Source organism: Olea europaea, unplaced genomic scaffold (genome assembly GCF_002742605.1).
Source record: "Olea europaea var. sylvestris unplaced genomic scaffold, O_europaea_v1 scaffold1300, whole genome shotgun sequence".
Taxonomy (NCBI): domain Eukaryota; kingdom Viridiplantae; phylum Streptophyta; class Magnoliopsida; order Lamiales; family Oleaceae; genus Olea; species Olea europaea.
This window is the reverse complement of record NW_019230466.1, coordinates 328,625-341,835: the sequence shown is the minus strand read 5'-3', so window position 1 is coordinate 341,835 and position 13,211 is coordinate 328,625. Positions and strand designations below refer to the sequence as shown.

At 40.0% G+C, this 13,211-nt stretch overlaps 1 protein-coding gene across 1 annotated transcript; it reads right to left on the bottom strand.

Annotated features, from left to right (window-relative positions):
• Window positions 1-11,262: 11,262 nt before the first annotated feature.
• LOC111374829 (UDP-glycosyltransferase 83A1-like) lies at window positions 11,263-12,958 on the bottom strand. The gene is made up of 2 exons (XM_022997565.1): window positions 12,280-12,958; window positions 11,263-12,180 (listed from the first exon to the last, which is right to left on the bottom strand). Exons 1-2 carry the CDS (start codon window positions 12,956-12,958, stop codon window positions 11,318-11,320), a joined length of 1,542 nt encoding a protein of 513 aa, XP_022853333.1. The 3' UTR covers window positions 11,263-11,317.
• Window positions 12,959-13,211: the final 253 nt, after the last annotated feature.

Here is a 13,211-nt window from a genome sequence, read left to right as displayed (position 1 = left end):
AATGCAATCGTGTTACTTGTACAAAGTATTTTACGACTTGGTTTACAATACATGACTTGACAAACATCACATCCATCTATTTGAATTTTTTTTTTTTTTAAATTTTCTAGGTCAAAGTATAATTAATTAAGTTTTTGGATACTTAATGAAATTATTTTTAACGGTCTTCTGAATTTCAATCTTTGGATATTTCTAAGAATATGTTTTAGATTAATCAACATTTGTTTTTGGTAATCGATGTCTACGACATTCTGTAATCGACATATGTGGTCGATTGTAACAAATGCTTGTTTTCAGTCTCGACAGACATCTCTATTCGTTTGAAAGGCTGTCTAGGCAATCACCATTGTTTTGAAAAGGCTGTAAATTATTCGAATGACAATGAATAAATCTATAAATAGAATGACTTTTTTTGCAAGAAAAAATATAAAATTTTACAAATCGCATGCCATAATTCATGCATTGAATATCGCTTTCCTCTCTAAATTATGATACTATTTTCGAGTACGAAAATAATATATTGAGTTCGTTTAAACTTTTACTGATTGTTGTACTATTTTCATAAGAAATGAAATTCGATTTATCCTAAAAGATGATTGTTAACTATCTTTAAGTACCATAGAAAGGAGGAAATTTGTCTTAAGAATACATCATGAAGGTGGTAGGCTTTGAACTACAATACTGTTTGTGAAGAAAGGGACTTTTTTTTTTAATTATGTTTTTCGTTCATTTTCCAATTGTTTTAATTGGGATTTGTTGATGTCAAAATTAGTAAGGCTAATCTTAAGTCAACTTTAAGAAAAAAGGGTGATTTATTGTTGAAAAAAGACCACAAAATATGTTTAGAGAGTATAATTATGTCTTGAGATGTTGTATGAAATCACTTGCCCTTTACAAGAGTCATATTCAATTATTTATACATAGTTTCAGCCGACATTACATCAAATCAGTCAAATCAACAACAGTATCGAGCTTGAAACTCAGGCCACCGGATTCTCTTGTGATTGATCGATGAGGCCGGTGGCCATGTATCAATATTTTCCTCAGGTAATGATGACCTGCAAGGGGCTGGAGGTTGAGGACTTTGGATTGATTGTTTCGGGTGGTGATGATGTCACCTGTGGCAAGTGTATTTAATTGATAAGTTGATGTGACAGGGGGTAATCATGATATTTTCCAAGATAACGGCGGGATTGTCCGACTTGGGAGTAAGGACCGAACTCACATTTAACTGAGGTGGGGTTAGTGAACTGTTTTTATTAGATCGGAGTTCAAATGTCAACAGTTACCCCAGGTCAGTTCTTCCATAAGGGGGGCTGACCTTCTGACTTGACGGGTTCTTTTTCCAAGAAAAGTAATTATTATTATGCCAAGTGTCATGCCTGGGTAGGGATGAGCTGTACGACATTTTTAGATAGCTTCTTTGATAAGTTTCCTGATGCTGTGTCGTTTTGCCCAAGAGACATTTCAACCGTAGATCTTCCCTCCTTTATTTTGAACTAATGGCTCAGATTAAAACCCTTTATAGTCCTTCTTTTTAAATATTCAATGGCTTTTCATTTTGTCTTTTTACTTTACATTGTTTTCTCTCAAAGCACCAAGGAATTCCGAGCACGTCCTATCTGTTATTTGAGTAAGATCGTCCTTCGAGTTCCCAGGTATTCCTTCACTTCTTCACTTAGTCCGTTTGTTTTATTCTTTTCTATAAGTTCGGATAAGTCGAGGGTTCAATCCTAGGGAAATCAACAGGAAGAATCCGTCCCTTCTACTTCTAGTTTGTCCTCAGGGTGTAGAGAGATTTTTACTCTTGTTCCTATTTCTGTTGCTAACCCCATTACATTGGCCCGTCCTGGGGGGATGGGGCGAGATATGGTAGACGAGGAGGTGGGTTCCCCTATGGGTAGTGAAGGGAACGATCAGTTGGAGTGGGGGGCTGGTTCTTACAAGTCGGTAGTTACAGGTGATATGTTAGCTAGTTGGAGGGTAAAATATAATATTCTGAGTTCGGTAGTTATGATAATCCCCGAACCATCTGACCGTGCTGACGCTCCCCCTATGGGATGTGTCGCATTGAATTCTGTCATCCTTCAAGTCGGGCTGTGATTACCTATTCCTAGGGTTATCCGTAAGTTCTTGTCTTCTTCGGGGCATAGTCCGATCCAGTTATGCCCAAATGGGTGGCCGACTTTGATTGCCACGCTTATTCTGTGGGATAGATTAGGTAACCCTGAGCTTACGGTTGAGCAGTTCAACTCTTTATTTACTTTTAAGGAGGATGGGAAAAACTCGGGTTGGTGGTACACAAGTGTTAGGCCAAGGACGGGAGGTTCTCTGGTTTTAGACACCCCCTCCTCGATTAAGAAATGGAAGGAAGAGTGGTTATGTGTTGAGGGAGTGACAGTTTCATTCTGTCGAGTTGAATAGGGACGACGTGGTCCCAGCGCTTTATCACTCGTTATGTAAGTAACTGTCTCTTGGTGTTTTGACCAAGATTGTATTTCGAGCGGCTCTAATTGATATCATGTTATTGTGCAAATTATAAGAGGCCTATACTAAAGAAAGACACTCAGAGGCGAGCGGAAGCAATTCATGCATTGTCGAAGAAACATAGATCTTACAAATTTTTGCTCTCGAATTCCAACCTTTTCCAGACCAGCTTGATTCTAACCAGGGTGTCGGGGCCTTCTACCGTCGTAGCGTCTACATCGGTTCCGACCAGTTCATGTCGGTTTTGATTGGTTTATTGAGGTGATATTTATTAGAGTTGAGTACTGACATACTTTTTTGTTTATAGCTCACAATTCAGAAATGTTGGGATACAAGGCAGCGAAGGCCAAGAAGAGGGACATCTCATAACGGAATGAAAGCCGTTCTGAGGAAGTGGAGGATGAAATCCTTTTGAAGAGGAACCGTAGTGGTACGTCGGCCACACCAAGGGTCCCTGAAGTTGATCATGCGTTGAGCTCTTCTCCTTTGGTGGCCATCACTTTACCGTCTCTAGCTCATACATCGCCACCTCCTGCGACACCTGCTTTCGCTTCGACTAGTTTGGCAAGTGTACATGAGAGGTGCTCAGACTTAGAGAGGCCATCACTGGATAGTCTGTTAGGCCACCATTAAGAGATCTTCCTGGATTACTTGCGAGCTCTATCTCCATCGAGGAAGGTTACTGCTGCACTTCCCCCACCTTTGCGTGATTCTACAAACCTGCTTACCAGGAGTTGGGGTGAAAGGGAGCATGACTTCCTTAATGAGATGTCCATAGGCGAGGTCCTAGTGGCTGCTCACCTCCACGGCCATCGCTCTATCCTGTACATGACGGGCGTAGCTGATAAGGTATTTTCCTTACTTCATTTTATTTGATGATTTACATATTTGCGGTGCTTAACTTATGGATTTTAACGTGGTGAAATCTAAGCTCGACAAACTGATGGAGGCCAAGGATTAGGCCTTGAATTTGTATAACAGCATAGAGGTTGAGAGAGTTTAGTTTGCAATAAAGGAAAAAGAATACGAGGAGAAGCTTAACACGATGGGGTTTGAGCTGAACTCGAGGTTGGAGATGGAGGAGAAGTGGATGTGGGAGATTAGAGTTATGAGGGAGGAGGCCGATCGCAGGGCTAAGGCTGAGAAGAAGAGGACTGAGGAAGAAAGAGTTCGGACTGAGAAGGCTGTGGAGAAGATATGTGAGGCAAATGAGAGAGCAAGAAAGGCGATGCGTAGAGCTGAGGAGGCTAAATCTAGGGCTGCGAGGGCAGTGGAGACTTAGAGGTCGTCCTTCGAGTTTGACGCTGTTGCTTAGGATGCTTACGTCATGGCTCTGGAGGAAGTAGTAAAACACATTCGTAGAGAGAGGCTAGGGTTCGACGTGGATTTCCTTGAGGAGGCTGTGGAAGAGCAGAAGGAAGAGTTTCAGCGTTTGTCGGAAGTGGCAGGGGTTCGGATTTCTCCTGCTGATGAAGATGATGCCGCTCCTCGCGAAGACCTCCCTATCCCTAGCTCTTCTTAAAACATTTTTTTGGATTTGTGATGAATTTGTTAAACTTTATAGATATCTTGTTTGTGCTCGAAGATGAGCCGTACTCGATTTTGAATGCTTATGAAACTTCATGGTTTCTTTTTTTTTTGTGGGGTCTAAATTTTATTGCTTATTTAATCATTTCGTGAATTTTTAATGATGGAATGTCTTCTAGTCAGCGTGTGGGACAGAACTCGTAAGTCATGCGAACCTAGATCGGCCTGCACATGCTACTAGGCTTCGTAGAATTTCCAAATAGGAATTTCTGCTAAGGGTCGTAGCATTTACGACCTTAGATAGCAGGGCTTTGTAAAATTCCTTAAGAAGAATGTCCACTAAGGGTAACACGTACAGCCTTAGATCGGCCTGCGTAAGTAGCAGGACTTTGTAAGATTCTTTAGGAGGAATGTTTACTAAGGGTAACACGTACAGCCTTAGATCGACCTGCGTAAGTAGCAGGGCTTTGTAAGATTCTTTAGGAGGAATGTTTACTAAGGGTCGCAGCACTTACAACCTTAGATCGGCCTGCGTATGGAACAGGGTTTTGTAAGATTCCTTAGGAGGAATGTCCACTAAGGGTAACACGTACAACCTTAGATCGCCTGTGTATGTAGCAGGGCTTTATAAGATTCTTTAGGAAGAATGTCTACTAAGGGTAACATGTACAACCTTAGATTGGCCTGCGTAAGTAGCAGGGTTTTGAAAGATTTCTTAGGAGGAATGTTCACTAAGGGTCGCAACACTTACGACCTTAGATCGACATGCGTATGGAGCAGGGTTTTGTAAGATTCCTTAGAAAGAATGTCTGCTAAAGGTAACACGTACAGTCTTAGATCGATCTGCGTATGTAGCAGGGCTTTGTAAGATTCCTTAGGAGGAATGTCCACTAAGGGTAACACGTACAGCCTTAGATCGGCCTGCGTAAGTAGCAGAGCTTTGTAAGATTCCTTAGGAGGAATGTTCACTAAGGGTAACACGTACAACCTTAGATCAGTCTGCGTATGTAGTAGGGCTTTGTAAAATTCTTTAGGAGGAATGTTCATTAAGGGTCACAGTACTTACGACCTTAGATCGGCCTGCATATGGAGCAAGGATTTGTAAGATTCCTTAGGAGGAATGTTCACTAAGGGTAACATGTACAACCTTAGATTGGCCTGCGTATGGAGTAGGGCGTTGTAAGATTCCTAAGGAGAAATGTCCACTAAGGGTAACATGCACAGCCTTAGATCGGCCTGCGTAAGTAACAGGACTTTGTAAAATTCCTTAGGAGGAATGTTCACTAAGGGTCACAACACTTCTGACCTTAGATCGGGCCACGTATAGAGTAGGTCTTTGTAAGATTCCTTAGGAGGAATGTCCACTAAGGGTTGCAACACTTACGACCTTAGATCGACCTGCGTATGGAGCAGGATTTTGTAAGATTCCTTAGTACTCTGAACAAGACGTTCAAAAATAGGAAGTCCATTTTCATTGGTGTGATTGACATTACAAGTGGGCTTTATATGTCACAGACTTTTCTCATTCATTGATAATATTGTTTGAGGTGTTCGGCATTCTAAGGATGGAGTAAGGGCCGACCCTCCAAGTCTTCCAGCTCATATCCCCCTTTTAGCAGGACCTTCGTTATCAGATAGGGGCCCTCCCAATTCGGGCCCAGGCATCCATTGCCTACCTCTCTTGTGGGGAGGAATATTTTCCATAATACGAGGGATCCTACTTCAAATTCTCTTTTTCAGACTTTTGATTGTAGTACTTGGCATTCCGCTACTTGTAAACGGCATTTTTAATTTCGGCATTGTTCCTTTTCTCCTCGGTTAGGTCGAGTTTCGTACGAAGAGCCATGTGGTTCCTTTCTTCGTTTTAATCAGTTAAGCACAGTGAGGAAATGCTGACTTCTAGTGGGATCACAGCCTCTATACCGAATGCGAGTGAGAACGTTGTTTCTCCTGTGCTAGTCCTTGCAGTAGTGTGATAAGACCATAGCACACTGGGGAGTTCATTGGGCCATCCTCCTTTAAACAAGTCGAGTTTTGCTTTCAATGTATGCTTAATAATTTTGTTAATGGCTTCGACTTGGCCGTTTCCCTTCGGATGGTTCGGCGTTGAGAAATATTTCTTGATGTCGAACTCTTCACAGAAATCTGAAAGTCGTGCGTTGTTGAACTATTTTTCATTGTCCGTGACAATGGAGTGAGGCATGTCAAACTTACAGATGATTGATTTTCATAAAAAGTCGGTTGTTTTCTGTTCGGTGATCTTGGCAAGTGGCTCTACCTCGGCCCATTTGGTGAAGTAATCAATTGCGACGATGACGAATTTTACACCTCCTTTTCCAATGGTCATAGATCCAATTAGGTCGACCCCGCATTTCGCAAAGGGCCAAGATGTTGTTACTGGGTTCAACTTGTGCGGTGTAGCGTTTATGATGGGGGCAAGGCGCTGGCATTTGTCGCATCTTTTGAAAAATTCAAGGGAATCACGTCTTATTGCAGGCCATAAGTATCCTTGTCGTGTGATCTTGTAGGCTAGTGAGAGCCCACCTGAATGGTTTCCTCATATTTCTTTGTGAACATTTTGCAGGGCATGCTAAGCTTCTTCTTTGTTTAAACACCTTAACAAAGGTGTAGAATATCCCCGTTTGTATAGTACATCGTCAATGAGTGTATACCTGACCGACCTGATTCGAAGCTTTCTAGCCTCTACAAAATTTTCGGGACAGTTCCCGATTTTTAGGTAGGTGACGTTCTCATCCTGCCAGGTTGGTTTGGGGTCTATCATCATATGGACAACTTCGTCCAGCTCGATAGATGGTAGGGATATTCTTTCCACGGAGATGCTATCATCATAGCGTGACCGTTTTGCGATCGGGAAATTTGCTTGACTTCGGTGGTGTTGAACCTTTCAAGTTCTTTTCTTACAACTTGTAGATAGTTGTCCATTCTTTCTTCTTTCGCCATATATACACCGTTGACCTGATTTACGACTAGTTGAGAGACATTGTGTATGATCAAGTCGGAGATCCACAGCCCTGAGGCCATCCTTGTGCAGGCAATGAGAGCTTCATACTCTGCCTTATTGTTTGAGGCTTTAAAGTCAAATGGCAAGGTTTCGCAGAATATGCGATGTTCAGGGCTGATTAATACGACGCCTACCCCAGACCGTTCTTCGGTGGATGAACTGTCGACATAAAGTCTCCATGGGGTTTCTTCTTGTAGTTCCTTGATTGGGACGTTGCAGAACTCAGAGACAAAGTCGGCGAGTGCTTTTCCCTTGATGGAGGAACGTAGCGTGTATTTTATGTCGAATTGTCCGAGCTTGACTGCCCATTTTACCATCCGACCTGAAGTGTCAGGTTTTTGTAGTGTTTACCTTAATGGAGAGTTAGTGAGGACTTCAATGGGGTGTTCTAAAAAATATGGCCTTAGTTTTCACGCGGCCATCAGCAGGGTGAATGCCAGTTTCTCTACAGGTGAATATTTGAGCTCGACTTCGTGAAGCGCCTTGCTTACGTAATAGACTGGGTGTTGAATACCGTTCTCTTCTAGGATTAGAACCGCACTAATGGCATGTTCTGAAGCAGATAAATAAAGCTTCAGGACCTCGCCAGCCTTAGGTTTTGAAAGCAAAGTTGTCTCTTTAGCTCGTTAAAGGCGTCTTGGCATTTTTTGGTCTATTCGAACTTCTTTCCTCCTCTAATGTGTCAAAGAAAGGTTTGCAACGGTCCGTAGACTTGGAGACGAACCGGCTGAGGGCGGCAATCCTTCCGGTTAAACTTTGTACTTCTCTAGGTTTAGTTGGAGGCCTCATTTGGATGACAACCTGTATTTTTTCGAGATTTGCCTCGATTCCTCGGTTGTTCACAATGTAACCTAGGAATCTTCCAGAGCTGACCCCGAAAGCACATTTCCTTGGGTTTAACTTCATTCCATACTTCTTCAGTATATCAAATATCTCGGTCAGGTGCTGACAATGATCCTTGGCCTTGATGCTTTTGACCAGCATATCGTCAACATACACTTCCATTGTTTTTCCGATCTGTTGGGAAAACATGGAATTCACTAGTCGTTGGTAGGTCGCACCAACGTTTTTGAGACCAAATGGCATTACTCTGTAGCAATAAAGACCTCGGTCAGTTACAAATGAGGTATGTTCTTGATCTGGGCCGTACATCGGTATCTAGTTATATCCGGAATCCGCATCCATGAAGCTGAGTAGTTCGTGTTCGACATTGGCGTCCACCATTTGATCTATTCTTGGCAAAGGAAAACAGTCTTTTGGGCATGCTTTGTTGAGGTCGGTGAAGTCTATGCATACCCTTCAACCTCCGTTGTGTTATTTCACAAGGACCGGATTTGAGACCCACTTCGAGTATTTGGCCTTAAGGTGGAAACTGTTATGCAACAGTTTTTGCACCTCCTTATTGAGTGCTTCATATCTTTCAGGGTTCAGAGGTCGTCGTTTTTGCTGCTTTGCCTGAACTGAAGGATCCACCTGTAATTTGTGGCATGTGATGTGGGGGTCTATTCCTCTCATGTCCCCGTGATTCTAGGCGAAGACATCAAGGTTTTGTCTAAGGAAGGCCACAATTTCGTTTCGGGTAGATGGCTGCAGCTAGCGCCCGACTTTGAGCTCCTTTGTTGGGTTATTGGTACAGACTTGAACTCCTTCTAGTTCTTCGACAGGTTCTCCTCCTTCGATCCTGGTCCGCGGGTCTAGTGGAATGAGCTCGGATTCTCATACGTTTGCCTTATGCACTCCCGGGGAGTTGCGTTGATTGCTGGTACAGGTTTTCCTCATGGCGGTCATTTGAGGGTCCTGCCGTCGTGGAGAACTTGGTGGTGTATTCGTTTCATGAGGGTGGGTGTGAAATGAATTTCTGGAACTTGAGCTACGACTCATGGCTCTCAGATTTTGTGGAGAGAATGAGACTATTTTTCACAATTAGGGCCCTCCTTCTAGCGCCAAACTGTTGACGTCAAAATTAGTAAAGCTAATCTTAAGCCAACTTTAAGAAAAAAAGAGCGATTTATTGTTGAAAAAAGACTACAAAATATGTTTAGAGAGTGTAATTATGCCTTCAGTCGTTGTATGAAATCACTTGCCCTTTACAAGAGTCCTATTAAACTATTTATACATAGTTTCAGTCGACATTACATCAAATCAACAATAGTACTGAACTCGGAACTCGGGTCGCCAGATTCTCTTGTGATTGGTCGATGAGGCCAGTTAGCCATGTGTCAATGTTTTCCCCAGGTAATAATGACCTGCAAGAGGGCTGGAGGTTGAGGACTTAGGATTGGTTGTTCCGGGCGGTGGTGATGTCACATGTGGCAAGTGTATTTGATTGATAGGTGATGTGACAGGGGATAATCATGATATTTTTCTGAGATAATGGCGGGATTGTCCGACCTGGGAGTAAGGACCGAACTCATATTTAACTGGGATGGGGTTAGCGAACTATTTTTATTCGATCGGAGTTTAGATGTCAACATGATTCATTTGCACTTTTTGAAAATTTTGAATCTATGATTGCAATTAATGATTTATTTTCTTCTTCTTTTCTTTTTATTTATTTAAAGAGAATGGTAAATTTGTCATTACAAGGTAAAATGTTATGATTATCTTGCATAAAAAGGTTATTATTATAAGTCACTTTTTAATCTAATTTTGTGTTGAGAGTTAAAAGAAGTGTAACATCAAGTGTGTGAAAAGATTAAAAAAAAATCCATAATTGCTTGGGCGCAAAGAACAAAAAAGTTTGAACTCTCGGACCCAAATCGTTAATTGAGTCGAAGGTTTTTTTAACTTAAGAACGTGTTTGGTTTGAATTAAAATCCGATTTTAATCTAAGTCAAAGTCAAATAATCAATATTAATTACATCTTTCATGAGTCCCGTAACTTTTCAATCACACATTTAAAACTTCTACTCACAATATATTAAAAAAAAAAAAAATCTAATTTCAATTCCCACCAAACGCCCTCATCTTTAAACAATAAATATTTGATTATTAGAGGAATTGAATACTATGATAAACGGAATACTATAGTTTGTATTCTAAAATACATAATACGTGAGATGTTTGGAGGTCAAACTATGAGCTAGATGAGTTTAGGCGAATCATAGGAATAAAAAAGAGTAAAATACATTTTCTTATTTTAATATTTATTCTAATTTTTAATCAATCAAAAAATCATTTAAAAATTAAAAATAATACCTACCAAACGTCTAAAACAGATTTATAGGAATTTTGTACATTTTTTTCAATGTTTTCAACAAAAAGATAAGTTTCAAATGTAAATACTAAACAGTAAATAAATAGAAATTTTTTAAAGTTTTTCTTAGTTCAAGACTTCAAGCAACTATTTTGAATTTAGGGCAGACGAAGTGAAGAAATCAACCTTTAAGTTTTAATTTAAAATAATTGAAAAAAAAAGGGGAAGAATGATAATTAGCTATCAATGGTTGCCGTTGACTGCTAAATAAGGTGGCTTGGCGTTTTCGTCGAGCATCGCGTCTCAATGGTGCCTGCACCTTTCAAAACACTGACTATAGTACTGTTTCCCAACCTAGAAGCTTTATATAAAATTATCGATTCAATGCATCTACACTTTCAGTTTTCGATGCAATTGTTCGATCTCTACTATATGCATTGATAAGTTTATTTAACACCAGAATTTTGTATTATACGAACATCATAAAATAGTTATGCTTACATTAATGTGAGGCACACGAGAACGTGTGAGAAAGGCACACATAAAGTTCAATCTTGTTGATTCGTGTAAAGTCAATGGATTATATTAAATTATATAACACTTTTAACACTTACATCTTTACATTTCTTTGTTAACAATATTCATATTTGTCCTCTTTTTTTTTTTCTTTTTTTTTTATTTTTTATTTTAAGCTTCCTTGCAGAAATATGAAGAACAAAAACCAAGAAAAATACACAAAACAAGGTTGGAGAATGATATAACACTCGTAACCTGATTTAAAAATATTAAGAAATTAAATTTAAGCTGCAAACTAAAAAACTAGTTTTAAAAAATTACTACTTGATTGCTTAATTTTTATATAACAAGTAAGAATTTCCATTTTTCATTTTACAAAATAAATGAAGTTATTTATATATTTTCAGTATACGGCTAACTTGTTAAAGTCTTACTTACTTGAGGTGAAGATCAAGGAAAATATAAGGTTTTCTTCTCAAAAGAACACAACATATTAATATAATTATTGAAGAAGCACGACAAGACTATTTATCGATTAATGAAATAAAACTAGACAAACACAATCCTCTTCATTTTTTCAGATAATCAACGAATGTTTCGAAATTCTGAAAAGAAGTTCCTGACTGGGAAATACTCCTGAGAGCCACTTCCTTCAATTTTAAAGCATTGGCTTTAATACTATTGTGAGAAAACAACATTTCTATTTTAGTGTTAATTTCATGCCTTGATCTGAGTCCATTCTCATCTGGGTTCAGCCTCAAACCAATCTTCCACATATCACAAATATAATTCTGGTTGTGAAATTGATCTAAAAAGTAGGGCCAACACAAGAAGGGGACCCCCATGCTTATACCCTCCATAGTTGAGTTCCACCCACAATGGCTTAAGAAACAGCCCACAGAAGAATGAGCCAACACTTCTTCTTGAGGTGCCCAATCGACCATTTTTCCGCGTTCTGTTACTCTTTGCTCAAAGTCATTTGGGTTGGCAAAGTTCGATCTGAAAACCCATAGAAAGGGTCGACCACAAAGTTCAAGAGCCAAAGCCAGTTCATGAAATTGTTCCTGAGACAAAACAGCTAAGCTTCCGAAAGAAACATAGATCACTGAGCCAATTTGTTGTTTATCTAACCAATTTAAACAAGTTCTGTCCTCTGCCCAAATGCTCCCACCATTGGAAGAACTATTACTACTAAGCAATGGGCCGACAGGGCAAATATTGGGAATCAAATTACAAGCTGATGATTCAAGTTCATAAAATGTATTGCAGATCAGCCACTTAGCTTGATGTAGTGCTTGTTGAGCAGTCTGGCAGCATTCAAAGACCATCTTTCGAGCCTTTAAGTCACTTGAGACGCCCCAGGGAAGTTCACTGTTTCTCCATGACGGTATTTCACTGGACAGGTTGATCATTTCATTTTTCATGATAGATCCTGCACGTATTAGCAAATTGTTATAGAAGGGAATAGGGATCACACTACAATTCAATGGACAGAGAAAGAAAGCACCCATTTATAACTTATTAACTTTACCATTAGCATCCAGATTTCCTAGTTGAATAAGCTTTGGAATTTGAAGAATGAGGGCCATGTCTGCGGTTGCACCTGGTTGAAAGGCTACAGTCTCAGCTCCCACCTTTTTGGGAACGTCGAGTATCCACCCAATTAATGTCGTATCAGCTATGACACAGTTAATCTTTTCATCACTGTTTTCACAGTTAATCTTTTCAATCAAACGCGTCAAATTTCCCCGCATGGTTCTTCTGAGACTTTCTAGCAACCCATTTTTTCTATCTTCCTCAGTCTGCAGTCCATCAGGAATCGAAAGTAGTTCTAAGTGACTTTTCTCCTTATCTTCCTCGGACATTGCAGTAATTACTTTTTCATATATGTGTTCTGCGTTAACAAATGTAACCTTAATCCCACGATTCGCAAGTTTTCGACACAATTTCATGAGTGGCATGACGTGCCCTTGTGCTGGAAATGGCACAGCTAGTACATCTGGTCTAATGTCCTTGACTGCCATCGATTCTTGGCTTTCTTTGGGATGCTGCAGCTTGAGGTGTGTATATAGAGAAATAAGTTCGTATTGAAGCTTGTTAGATTCAGGGTGAAATATACAGGTATTGACTAGTTGGTAGCTGACATCGAAATGTTTACGCGTGCCACTGCATGAAAACAACAACACAGGCGTGGAGCATCGCCATTCCATTTTTATCACACTATACATTTTACCGATTTTTATCAAAAAATGTAAAACTATGATTTTGGCTACGCCAAATAAAGGCGAAAAGTTCAAGTCTATAAGATTCAACTAGGTGCGCTAGACATTTCATCACCAAGGCCGTTGAGAACTAAGCCAAATAATAAAGATGATAATAATATGAAAATAATGGATCACAAAGAAACAAGATTTGTGGGGAAATCTAAATCAGGGAAAACTAAAGAATTCACTATAATCAATA

Bases quoted from the DNA above. Each gene is read 5' to 3' on its own strand.
- LOC111374829 (XM_022997565.1), bottom strand. From the start codon at position 12,958: ATGGAATGGCGATGCTCCACGCCTGTGTTGTTGTTTTCATGCAGTGGC. The intron at 12,181-12,279 runs GTAAAGTTAATA...TAATACGTGCAG, and splicing joins AGGAAATCTGGATGCTAATG to GATCTATCATGAAAAATGAA.